At 43.7% G+C, this 14069-nt stretch overlaps 1 protein-coding gene across 1 annotated transcript in view; it reads left to right on the forward strand.

Annotated features, from left to right (window-relative positions):
• The first annotated feature begins 6503 nt into the window (after positions 1-6503).
• Positions 6504-14069, forward strand: part of tns1b (tensin 1b) — a 96681-nt gene continuing 89115 nt past the window's right edge. The window contains 1 exon segment of the mRNA XM_030112722.1: positions 6504-7240. Coding sequence (XP_029968582.1) covers positions 7220-7240 — 21 coding nt within the window. The 5' untranslated portion in view covers positions 6504-7219.

Genomic DNA, 14069 nt, shown 5'->3' on the forward strand with positions numbered 1-14069 from the left:
GAATGTTTATTCCTTAAAGTTGATGACGTGCTCTGAAAGTTTATGGTGAGCATTGCCGGAGTCCTTGAGGAGCAGCTGTTCTTCATCAATAGGTTTTAGTGCTTCTTTGTAGTTGCTATACCTGAAATGTTCTATGTGTCGAGGAGCATTGTTCTTCTGCTGGAAGAGAGGAATTTCACCGTCTCTGGTTTAGAAGTTGCTAAATCCCAGTGATAACATTAACAACTTCCTTCCTCTTCCGTGCGGTGGCGGTCCTGCAGAGAGCGAGGGGTGAGAGTTACGGGGGGGCAGCTTCTCAAGCTGTGTCAGAGGTGGGGTAATAATCAAAATATCCGGCGGGCTCTGCAGCGTGGTATCCACATGTGCAGTGTTTGAATGTCAGCAGCTCCAGAAGTAGCGAGCAGCTCTGGGTCTAATTGAATTAGCAGTCACAGGACGGCGCACATGCTGCGGCTCCTCTGCCCTTCTCCTGATAGCAAACATGAGCGGCAGCTCAGCAGACATGTTGGAAATCTGATGGGTTCTAATATGGCTCCTTCAGCATGAAAAATCCTCACATCGTCTTCAGTTTTGTGTCACACGATGGCAGTATGTTCCAGAGTCTACGGCCCCATTTACACTCTGTTTTAGTGAAAACACAAAACTTTTGTTGTGTTTTGAGTGTTTCTTACTTGACGGTGGTCAGAGCAGCACCCCCTGGTGGCCCAATATGAAAAGTACGTTTTTTTTAGTGTGTGGCATTTCTGTGTAAATGGGCATCGTTTTCAAAACGTTGCCGTAGAAAACGGAACGTGTTCTGAAAGGAAAACACCAAAATCTAATGTTTTCACTTGAAACTTTACCGTGCCTAAATATTAATGTCCTGTTTGAAAATAGACGATAAAGAGTTGGAAGCAATGCAGTCTCAGGAAATCGCATTATAATGTACTGGAGTTTCTTCACCGTTACAGATGCTAAATCTGTGTAACCAGCTGAGTCATCAGGAAAAATGATGGTATTGTACATGATCGCTGTTCATTTGGCACCACTGAAGGTCATGTAATATAAAGCGTGACGGAGGCTGGACCAAACATAGAGGCTTCTTAGGTGCGGTTCATTGGATGAAATCACCAATATTCGCTCAAGAGACCAAGTCAAACGAGGTCACATTATGATTTCAGGTTGAGTTTTTTTTTTTTATTGATTCACTTTATTATAACCAGTTTCTTATTAGTTTTAATGTCAGACCAAACTAAACTACATGAAAGTTATTGTTTAATATATTTCTGCAGAATTAATGGATTCCCAATCCCACAGATATAAGGCGGTAATATTTCTCAGGGTAATGTGACCTTTCTGTCCTGAGATCAAAAACAGTCATCGCCATTTCTCTGCATGAGCAGACAGATTATATAATAACTTCATCTCCATTTGGAATGGATCAAAACTAATAAATTGCCAATAATGTCATGAAATTTTCAAGCCAACAATATACAACATTTCAACAAAAATTTAACACAGTCACAGTTTTTTAAGTAGAATAAAAATATATTTTTTGGAAATGTAATAACAGTGTCCAATAATGTAATGTAATGTTCTTCCTGTTCTGTGTCGTATAATGAAGTGTCATTAAAGTGTCAGTCTGATTGCTGAAGTATAGTTTTAAGTGGATACCACAAGGTTTCAGCAGTTTCAGAGAGACATGTTTGGATGACGTTTGAGTAAATGTTTTCTAAAATTCATTCGACGCAGCAACACTCAGCAGATGTTGATGTGAACCAATGAATTCATCTAAAAAGCAATATTCTGAATAAAGACACTGCTCTTCAATTTGTAGCTTGCTCTTTTGTGTAGGGCCTCTAGTGGGTGCTGTTGTTTGTTTTTGTAATCAAACCACACACGTGTGCACAGAACAACATGCCATAAACATTAACAATGAGAGCACGAAATCATTCACATGGACAGATCACCAAGTTAGATTGCTGTACGGGTGACTGTGAACTATTAAACTATCAAGTTCCAGGAGAATCTAGACTGGGAGTCATGCCACTCTGGAGGAAGACGTTGTTGTTATTGTCCTCGCTATTGAGTATGTGTGGAAGAAGTATTTACTGTGGTCGTGGTGAACATGTGAAGTAGCAGCATGTCAGAAAAGTTTTCCCCCCCCGATTCCCCAATTTTGGCAAACTTCCTCCTTGTTCTGCCAAAAAACACAGTGAAAGTTTTCTATTTTCACTTGAAATATTGGACGTAACTCTTCAAGTTTTTTTTTCTCATTTTGGCTCTTGGAATTATGGGGGAAACCAAAGAGTGAAACTGAGTGGGGGGGAAAAAAAAGTGTTCTTATTGGACACATGCACTTTGTCTTACAATCCATCCTTCACACAAAAAAATTAACAGCTTTACCTCTGACTCTCCATGCATACAAAAACAAGAAACAAATCCTTGTTTCCTGGAGCTCCTGAATAACTGGGCAGGACAAATGAAAACATATTTTCACTGACCTGTGTGAGCTTCACAGAGACAAAAAAAAAAGAAAGAAGAAAACCCCATCTGTGCATGAACAAACGGCTTGCACAACAAGCAGTGGCTTATGGCCATGTGTTCAGTAACTGTATGGTAGCGACATGTGCATGGATACAGCCGAGAAACAAACAGCAACGCCCAGCTTTACACATGATGGAGCAATCAGGAGCTGCTGGAAAGAATGTCAACAGTTGGCCAAGAGCTTCGTAGGAGACAGTGATGGAGGGGCCAAGTGAGGCAAATGACTTTGTTGAGCCTGCCTATAGGTTTAATGTCACCTGCCTTCATCTGTCTTCCTCGGTATTACACACCGGAGGAGTTTCTCCCTCAGTACCGCCAGCCTAACATCTCCACTCCTGAGATTTGTATTGACAACCCTTTTTTCTCGTGCCTGCCTCTCCGCGTCTCCGCTCCTGCTGCTTAATCACGACCATCCAGGAGAAAAATCCATGTGAAATGAGGTCTGAATGGGCGTTGGTGAAATGTTCCAGTTTGTGCAGGGGGACGGGATTTGCTTGGGAAAGCCTGAGTCAGACTCTTGAGACTGGAGACCTCACCCAGACTCTGTCTCCCCCTCCAAGGTCCTCCCCATCCTTACTCACTGTTCATCATTCTGTTCTTCTTGTTCAGCCTGTGTGTCGCTTTTTTCCCAGCTGTCTACTTTCTTCCCCCCGATCCCTCCGTTCCTTTTCTTAGCTCTCATTCTTTGTGCTTACGCCTCTTTTTTTCCCTTCATTTTAAATGATTTACTTGGAAAGAAGATGTAACCTAGAAATAAAGCGTCGCCATCACTAACGTTCATATCAAAGGCTGGGCCTATTCACTGAAGCCCTGATCACACAACATTTCAAATGCAAATAGGGAAACTTTTGTTGCGTTTTGGGTGTAGATGACAGCGGTAACTCAGAGCCACTGAAAACTGAACTTTTTTGAAAAACGCTCTGACTCCACCTTCATATCGACTGGGGAAAAAGTCAACTTTTCCTAAACGCTGCTCCTGCGCAAGTGGCACGACAGCCGTTGTGAATAGATCTTTTGCACATGCACAAGTACATGGACGCTAACAGTCCTGGCGGCCTCCAGAGTGTCCTGACTGCCAGTCTATGTTTCTAATGGGACTTGGTAAACAGTCATCTGGAATAGCAAACCCAACTCCTTTCGTCCAGCCTTGCAAGTGTTATTTGCTATTGTTGATGTTATAGCTTATTGTTCTCTGCTTGTGTGTGTGGTTGTCATTTAAACAACAGCACCAACTCGTGGCTCAACACAAACACTAAAATCCTTTTCAGCGTTTCCTTGTAAACAGACATTGTTTTCAAAGGATCGCTGTGTGAAACCTTTCTAAAACAAAAATGCAAAAAACAATGCACTTTCACTTGATATGTTGTGTTAACAAACCTAAGCTAACGTTTAAGGAATGATGATTTGCATGGCCGAAAACAGGAATATTTTTTTGAGGGTTTGTGTGCATTAAACTCTTTTACACCAGAACAATCTAGATGAAATAGTATCTTTCTGTTTGTTTACTTCAGCTCACTATGGATTGTCAGATGACACTGTGGAGTCGGATGGGCTTTTAGAGAAAGTTATGAAGCATAAAGCAAAGCAGTGTTGTGGAAAAAAAGAGCAGCCAGAGAGATGCATAAAACTTTGCAAGATCTCATAATAAAGTTTACTTATAAAAGTCCTGGGGGGCCAGCTGAGGAAATGCCTCTCACCACAATAACAGACGCATCTCTGCTTAAACCTGAGAAGATTTGCACCTCCTTCTCAGATAGTTTAAATCCCACTGCAATGCTAAATCTATCAGCCTGAACCCCTCTCAGCATTTTGTGCTACCTGGTACACAAAAGGAAAAAGTCGAAAACGGATCAGGTGCTGTTATGCTCATCTTTATGAAGCAGTCCTCAGCATGTGCTGTTAGTAGATCAGTACGCACAATATTAGGTTTACACCTATTTTATACACGCAAACCTCAGTCGATCCGATCCAGAGTGTTCCTGCAAGACGGTACTTGCGAAAACACGAGCCCCAAAGGTGGCCATAATAAAACCGAAAAAAATGCAGCACGTCTCTTTAGTAGCTGGTCTCTGGCAATGCTGGTGTGATTACAGACGGCAGTCAGGGGATGATGTAGGTAATAAAAGCTAGGACACGGGAAACAGAGGCAGACGAAGGCAAACATATTCTCCTCAAACGCAGACAGATAATGTAACTTTCCCACGACTTACAGCTCCTAACGTACAGGGATTTAACTGTTGGTGTTGAGTGTTGAAACACCTCTGCTGTAAGTAAAGTAACAAACAAACACAGACTATAAAAAGCTGGGATTTCCCGCTTCCCACAGTTGAGCCTGGTCTCTGCATTAAAGCTATCTATCTCTAAACAAGCGTGTTGTTTTGTTACTGTAAACCACATGTCGCCTCTCCGCCCGCCCTCCCTTCCTTCCTGGCCCTTGTCATTAATAGCGAATTAAATAACGCTCACTGAGCCGACATCTGGCGAACACGACTCCAGGTTAAGGTGTTGCTTTTAGAGGTACCTTCCATGTAATTACTTTTGTGCAACATCAAAGACGCTGGCCATTCTTTCCATGTTCGGGCATAATCCTTAATGTGCTCCAAATTTGTAGCGAACATTCTTCAGTAATGTCCCTTTGTCTGCTACCGGGTAATAGCCGGTGAGGCTGCAGCATGCATACTACTGAGTCTGTGGGATCTGCTGAAACTTAGACAGGCGGAGGCGGAGGGTGAGATCAGGATGAAGTGCAGACTTTGTTCATAGGAACAGAATAACTCAGGTGAAATCTTTTCTCACAATATGAAGAGTTGAACAACTATCCTAAAAGTTTAAAGGCAGATTATCGTGTTCTGTCGATGGAGCAAGTCATCTCTCAACCTTGAGTTTGAAGCTACAGGGTCAACAGGACTTTTCTAATCCTCGTGAGACGTCAGACCTCATGGTCTCCTGAACCGTGCAAGGGACGACATGTTAGCATCACTTTGGTTTTCTTGACAAACACAAACGGAACTTTTCCATTGGCTGCTGTGTCCACATGCACATCTTCTTAGAAAAGCATGCCAAATGGCTTCTGACAGGTTTTTTACTTTCAACCCAGACAATGAGTCATATCAAGGGGTATCAATAATAGCAAAACTCTCACCAGCATCAACATCCAGTGTCTGGTTGACACAAACCTGTGAGTTGGTTTTCTGTCCCTGCTGTGATAATTTCAGCCAGATGTTCAGGAAAACAGTACTGGAAACATCCTCTTTCTAGTTTTAAAGACGTTAAGAAGCTTAGGGATTCAGGAGCTAGTCTCTCGTTCTACAGTATTGTTTTCACACTTACACAAAATCTTGAAAAGACTCTCGGGGCAAAAATATAAACTCACAAAAACACACCAGGGGCAGAAGAAAATAACATGCAATGTTTGTATTATCACAGCAAGAGATCACATCTCATTGTTAAGATTAAGTCGTTTAGAAATTGCACTTTTCCCTGCTGACTTATAGTTTCTGTCATCTCCTGTTATTTCCTACAAAAACAATACAGAAAATCTCTCAATTTTAGTTAAATTTGGCCGCAGTGCCAAAGTTACTGACTGGAATAAGCAGAAAACAAAAATGTCAGGAGGTCTTGGGTGGACTGGACTGAGCTGAACTGTGTTGCAAATAGTTTCATATCTCTTTATTGCAACATATCTGGACAGAATTTATCAGACTGAGCTGAGAGACTCACTGAGTGATGAGTCCAGAGTTTCTTACTGTTTCTGTTGACAATGTTTGACTTTGGAGTTGGACTGAAGTCAATGAACTCATTCATGAGCTTTCTCCCTCTCTGGTGGCAGCTGTAAAGTCAACGTGAGAGTGTTGGAGTGTGTCAGAGGAGGAGAGGCGGGGTGTGGTGCTGGTGGGACTCATATTTACCTGTAACTGGAGAAGCTGATAACAAGGAGAGAACGAGTGGAAGGAGTGTGTGAGCGAGGGAAGAGACGGCGAAGGAAAAGAGCTGCGCTTTGGGTTTTTCTCCCTGGGAAATTCACAGCAATATTTCTTCCTCCGCTCTTGTGTGTCTTCCCTCAGTTTTGGGAGGAGGGTGGAAATGGTTTGAACGGGAGGGGAGGAGAAAAGCCAGGCAGCCAAAAAAGAGAGAGAGAGAGAAAGAGGGGGGGAAAACTCGCCAGACTTCGCCTGCTTATTCGGCGCCCAGTGCTGCACTGCGCCGTCTCCAGTTTTGGGGATGTTGAGGACTTTTTGCCTCTGCTGCACTTCTCGCTGCCTTCGCTCTTGCATTAAGTCTCTTTAGACGTCTTTATGCTCATTTTCAAGGAGGCGGGGGAGAAGAACAAGGAGGAGGAGAAGGAGGAGGAGTAAGAGAGGGAGAGACTAGCCAGACCGATTAGCCTGAAGCCTGAAACACACACACCAACTCTTCTCCCTTACTCTCTCTCTCCGTGACACACACACACACACACACATAGACACACACTTATGCACTCCTCTGGCTCTGCGCTGCACCAAGGTAACACAGAGTGGATTTAGATTTAGCTTTAAGCCATCTGGTCCGAGCACCGGGGGGAGAAAACCTCACTGCTTGCGCAGGCGGTGGTGGTGGGAGAAAGGAAAAGGACGATGCAGCACTGAAAAAAAAGAAAGAAAGAAAAGCGGAAACCAAAGATTAAAAGAGAGTGGCACACAGACACAGAGAAGGGATGGCCACCGCAGTGTTCCAGGTAAGGAAGAGTGTCGGTCCCCGCGTTATGGATCTGCTTGATTGGTACGGATGCAGAGAGGCTCAAGTTCTCCGCTGGTTTCATCCATTCTGAACATCTCTGCTGAGCGTGTGCATGTGTGTAATCGGCGTGAGAGATGAGTCCAGACGTGAAACGGCATTGCACCGCAGTGTGTGTGCTCATGTGATCGCAGTGAGTTTGTCGTGTCAGCGGAGTGGGTTTACGTTGTTCAGTGTAAAGTGCCGCCTGTTTCCGTAGCGCTCTTGCATGTGTGTGGTCTTCTCGACTTACCGTGTTCTGTGGTTGGCGGGTCTCATCAGAGCTGGAGCGACAGCGGCAGACTTTCTTCTTTCCCTCTTCATCTTCTTGACCCAGAAGTTGAAGCACGCTGAAGGAAACTGCCAACAAGCATCCGTTGTAGAAAGTGATATGTCATCTATCAACAGTCGATGTCTTTGGCACGCGTGTGTGTGTGTTTGTATGTGCCCACCGGCTTGCACTGTCAGTCCGTCTTACTGACATGAACTCGGCTGCTGTAGTTTCACAATAAGGCCTTGCAAAAGTTCCCCCCCAGGCGTGAGAAAACCCGACAGCACATAAGGAGTTTTTGGCTCTTAGAGCAACTCGCCTCCAGATTGCTTCAGATTGGAAGGAAAAAGACTAAAAGCAGAGTGTGGAGGTCTGCAAGGTCACACTACATGCTGACAGCTGTGATTTTCCCCTGACAAACCCCGTGTGTGTGTAGTGTGTGTGTGTGTCTGGTAGAGCTGCACTGTTTAAACCGCAAATTTATCACAACTTGTTGTGCATTCATGCTCCGAAAGTTCAAAATGACAAAGTTTTAAATAGGAAATTTAAAACTATTTCGTAACAATTTGGACGACATGGTCTAAAGTCTGAAGCATACTTTGTTATTGAATGTTTATGTAACGCCGTGCAGCCTGGGTTCTTCATGGACTTGGTGATGATGCTTCCAGCTCTTCAGTCTCAAAGTTCATCGAGGCTGTTAGGAGCTGGTAGCAGTCTGGTGGAAGTATTACCAGTTGCTGCTGTCGCTGTGTCAAAACAATGTTCTCATCTGAGAGCTCTTTTGGACGCTGCTGCTGAGCTAAATGACTTAGATTTCCCCTGTTGGCCCCCGTACATCTGCAGCTCTCTGTGCGCCGTGTGTGTGCCTCCATGCTGCCAAGTTTGCATCAGGTAAAGTGTTTCTTGTACACGGCAGCTTCTTTACATCCCCCGAGAGCCAGAAGCCCAGCAGTGCTACCTCCACGCACCGTCTGGTAGAAACTGGATTATTATTTAGAAACATGTCATATGAGCACAAAGCACAGTAAAAGACAAAGACTTTTCTGACAAATTTTCTTTGGATATTTAATTAACTGTCACCATTAGGGGTCAATGCAGGAAACTGCAAAGCTTCACTCTGGTGTGGTGGGAACATTACGATCTCCACTAGATCAGTCTAATAGGATCCAGAACAGCAGCTCTGCAGTAGATGCTGACTCCCCAAGCTCAGCGTTCAGCTTTGCAAGTGATTGTGAAATGATTTTTCTTTTACAATGAGTTCGCTCATGTTTCTGCTCATTGTCTTGAAATAATCTCAATACAGAAATATCACAGATGCGTGATACTAGATATCACAAAAAGATTGACTGAACTGTGATAAATCTTGTTTCAAAGAATCATGGATTCATGCCTTAATCCCAAAATCAGCAAACTGAGGCACCATTTACATGACATAAGGGCTCGGAGCCACTGAAAACATAACTTTTTGAAAATGCTCCAACTCTGTCTCCATGGAAACGAAGGAAAACATTTCATCTACTGGGAGCATCTCAGGGCTCAACGTGTTGCCAAACGATAGTTGGACCTGAAAAGGAAACTGGACGGCCAGCTTTGGATTTGACGTGTGAATAGTTTTACCACCTGAGCCAGAGCTGCCCGCTTTCTTGTGAACAGCTGGATGGATGGACACTTTTCACAGAGCCTCCTCATGGTGGCCACAAGCTGCACTCAGGGACGCGAGTTTATTGTACTCGTTGCAACATTTAAACAAACCCAAATTGACATGTATAGTAGAGTTTGTTTTTTTTTTTTTTTCTTCCTCACTGAGGAAAAGCAGTTGTATTTTCCCGGTAATCGAAAACAGAGAGGCTGGATTGCTCAACAGAGCTGAGCATGATCGTCGTGCTGGGATCGGTAGTATTAAAGCAGATTAGACCCTCCGATCCTGCAGCGCTGTTGGTGACACAGGATGTGCTGTTACTTGTAAGCTGCGTGATCCACACATTCCTCGGAAACATTCCTTGGCCCGTGGAATTGTAAGACGGGCGCTGTCCTCCCAGAAACGCGGCTCTCGCCGTGACTCCCGCTTGTGTGGGAATGGCGCACATCTGCTGGCAGGGAGCCGGTCGCTGGACTGGATTTCAGAGAAGACATTTTCATCATTACTGTCTGCCCCCGAAAAGCAACGCTCCCTCCTGCCGTCCTCCCCCACCCCACTTTCCGCCGCTCCTCTTCTTTCAGGCAACTCATGATAGATCCCTTACCACAGCTACACACACACACACACACCACACAACTACACATCACATCCAGGGACGGGGAAATGGGAAGGGGTGGGCGATTTGGGGAGGTGTGTTGAGTGACTGTGTGAGTGTGTAGGTGTGTTTTTTGAGATTTTGGATAAGGCAGTGATCCACGCACCATAAAAAGAAAAAAAAAAAAAAACCCACTATGCTCCTCTGCTGATGTAATCCTTTCACTGTGTGTGTGTATGTGTGTGTAATCCGTCCTGGCTCTTTCTATTCACTCATTAAAAAGAGATCATTCTGGTGTTTTTTTGCTTTGGAGATTTCTTGCAGTGACGGTGCAAAAGGACATTTGTTGGATGGATAGAGGAGGGAGAGTGTTTGGCGCCGGTCCTTTACTCAAGGGCATCAAAGTACAGTGTGATAGAAACTGGGAGTCACTTTCGAATTTGCTCAATGTTATATTCAAGCACAGTGAAAAGTTTACATAACCGGCATAAGCTAAATCAATACGTGATTCATATGATAAAACTGATGGCGTCATTCTGATGTGCTCCCAAACTGCTCTGCAGACCTTTAATGTGTGCGCAGCAGTTTTTATGATCCCCTTTGTCCTCCGGGCTCAGTGTTGGCACATGCATCAAACCTGCAATACATTAGCTGTATAAATAATCTATAAGCCCAGGCCAAAGCATGATGCCTTTACAGTTGGGCTTTTAGTATAATTAATTGCGTCCAGAGAGAACGCCATAAAAAGCTTTGCATTATCAAGGGCGTCGTATAATGCTTCTCTTCTGGTAGTTACTTAGCACGTCGTCTGGCAACTTGTGAGAAAGTGCTGTCACAGGCCGGCGGGAAGGTGTTTAAAGAGTGCATGAAAGAACATATCCGGAGACCCATGTTGTGGTTAAAAAACGAACAGAGGACCCCTTCAGGATTACTGCCCGGAGCTCCCGCACAGCCCAGGACACAAGAATGCCCACCAACCCAGAGCCATTGGACAAATTACGCCTCTTTTCACGCTCCGTGCTGTTTTGTGCCTCAACCCAACAATTGCTGACCCTAACCAAACCAAAATTAGGCATATAATTGTTTTCGAACTTCTTTCTCGAGCAATTGAAGTGAAATGGTTGATTTGTTGTCTTTTTCTCCAGATCATGCCCACAATCTCACTTCTCCGCTGGGTTTTTCGGTATTAACTGAGCCGGCGCTCCAACTTTCCGCGGACCCTCGCAGTCTAATGCGCTTTAACGAGAGGACCTCCTTAAATTGCTGACAAAAAAAAAAGGAACATTATAGTAGAATGTTTAATGGTGGCTAATCTTTTAAATGACTCTGTGCAATCAAGCTCCAGGCCTGGTATAACGGCTCTATTTTGTTGCCTAGTCAAGGAATGTATTGAGAAAAAAACTGGTGCTCTTCCAGCGTTCCGTCCGCCCTCCCGAGCTTTGATTTGGAGTTTTACCCCGACGGGCTGTTTCAGGTTTTATCTTGGTCAGCTAAAGACAGAGGCGGTCCTCATTTACCCTTTGAGTTGGAAAAGTGCTGAGCTTTCAGTTGGAGCTGCAGCGGGACTGAAAGTGTCCAGTTGGAGGCCTTGACCGACCCACCGTCTGGCTCTTCCTCGCAAATCTGCTTTGAAATCAAATATTATTGATTATGATAATATAGTCATAGCGCAGCTGAGACTTTGTTATGCATGCGGGGATTTTTGGAAAACGTTTTTAATCCTTTGATGCACATTTGCATGGTGGGACAGTCCTGGACGGGCTCTTCTCCAAACCAGTCTCCAGATCACCCACATTACAAGTTCCCACCAAACTAATGGAGTGTTACATCTTGATTTTATTGATTTTGAATTATGATGATGGGTTTTGATCCAACTTGCACCAAATTATTTTTATTTCATCAGAGAAAGGTTAATGCTATAATAAAAGTCATGTAAACCATTGACGTTGTTCTAATCAGAGGATACAGGGATGTTTTGACTGAAGGTCCATGACTTTATTTAAAGTGTGTCCAAACAGCCTGATGAGCTGAGTATTTTCATTAGTATTCTCCATCTCTCTCCTCAAGGCTCCACTTGTAATCACTATGCCCACGAGAAGTTGCCTTCTGGTTTCTTAATGCTGTTCAATAAAGCAGAAGATGATTGGATCGACGCTGATCAATATACATTTGGGACCACGTCCATGAAAACGTCTACGCTTTGAAAACACCACCATGTTTTTTTCCATTTCCATGTAAAAGACATATTTTTAAAAGTGAACATGAAACTTTTTTTTTTAAAGCAAAAGCATAAACACGATGCAACCAATAGAAGTATTCACGATGAAAAACCTGAACCATTTAAGGCGAATGCTGGCTCTTCCTGAATACCTCATCGGGAAGTTTTGTGTCGACTGAGAAGCTCCTAATTCTCTAGTTCTGCCTCTAAACCACAACTACAAGCAGGACTCAAATTAAAACCAGTACTTTTCACTGTTGCTCTTTTTTTTTTATTGGCTACATGGAGCAGGAAAACACATAATTTTCATCCGCATCAAATATAATTTGTACCACAAATGAAGCTCTATTTTAATGTCTTTCACTGAGATGATTCATAACGTCAGATTTCTTTAAATGATACTTTCAGCGTTGCAACAGCTATTTTCTCTCTTCAGCCCTTTTTTTGGATTCACATGTGTTGAGAGAGCCTTTCACCATCACTTTTCATCACTTCTTATAAAGTCTTTACGGGCGGATTTCTGATTCCTGGATTTGGGCTGTCCCATTTGGTGAAAGCTATCAAGATTCAATTCCATTATATTTGACTTTTACATCACTGAATAGTGCTGAGAGATTCTATAATGTAGTTAAAAACCACTGTCAGACTATAGATTATAAGCTTTCTATCCATAATGTCGCACATAAGATTTACTGTCTGCATTGAAAAAAACCCAACGATGAAGCTGCACATAGTTTTTAATGTATTTTTCTGTCCATTTCACCGACCATCTGTGTGAACATATGTGAAGTATGTACTTCTGTGTGTGTGTGTGTGTGTGTGTGTGTGTGTGTGTGTGTGTGTGTGCCAGCAGGCAGGGTGGAGAGGCAGTTTTCTTTTTCATTTTTCTTTTCTTATCAAGTCTTCATGTCTCGGTGAGGAATGTTTATAAAAAGCAGAGCTGTTTCCTTGCTTTTGGAAGCCCTGGCATTGTTGTTTGTGTACATGGCTGATGGATGGGGAAGCAGGCTCGGTCTTGAACAGAAAGACAGGAAAACGTTGGTGCCAGAGTCCTGAATTTCACTAAGCAGCACTGAGCGTGAAGAGTTTGACAACACTGGCACGACTGTTGGGTTCTGTGGGACTCATGTTTCTCTGTATAAAAATGACAATTTAAAGGCAGCTTGTGGAGAGATTTTCCAAAATATTTGCGATTGTATTTTAATGCTGTGAATGTGAAGTGATCACTTGTAGTTTGGTTGTGGACTGATGTCCACTGAGATGACATGAAATCTGATACAAACTTCAAATAAAACCCTGCATGTACAGGAAGGATGTGCAAAAACTACTGGCCTGGTTTCATACCTGGACCTTTCTGTTGTGAGAGACAAACAATTTTGATCAAAAACACTATGGGATGGGTGAAGAAGTCTCGTCTAGAGAGAAAAGACGACAAGAGACTTTAAATGTGAGACCCAAACCCGTCCATCCAGCACCAGAAGCAGCGAAACACGGAGGCGTGGCAGGTGAGTGAAGTGAGTGCGGCGGCGGGATGAATGGAGGTCTGGAAAACTCCTCCGCTCCGTGGGGGCTTCTCTCGCAAGGGGTTAGAAGTTAACGGCTCGGCTTGCTGCGCTGTGCTAAATGCCAACACGATTGACTCCGAGCGCAGGCTCGCCTCAGCATGTCCAATTTTCCTCCCTGACAACAACCTTCCGCCTCTCCAAGATTTAAACGCCTCCCCCGTAAACCCAACACAGCCTTCGGCTCCCCTGCGGAAAGCAGGGGGGGGGGTAACCGTGAAGTGGGTGTCGTGTGGATTTAGCTCATATCATGTTCATATGCAGAAGTGGGAATCTTTAACAGCTGCAGAGCAGCTAATGAAACCACCACTGTTTCTGCACTTCTTTGCCATTTCCTTTATACACTCTCAAGAGCACAGTACGCTTCAGAATAACAGTGATATAAGATTATGGTCAAGATTGCGGCAAGTCTTTCACTCTACTATGGCAAATATTAGTGTGCACAGCTGCCTCGGTAATGGCAATAACAGCAATCTTATACTGTGTGGTTATTTTTCTGTTTATTT

This window comes from Salarias fasciatus, chromosome 16 (assembly GCF_902148845.1).
Source record: "Salarias fasciatus chromosome 16, fSalaFa1.1, whole genome shotgun sequence".
Lineage (NCBI taxonomy): Eukaryota > Metazoa > Chordata > Actinopteri > Blenniiformes > Blenniidae > Salarias > Salarias fasciatus.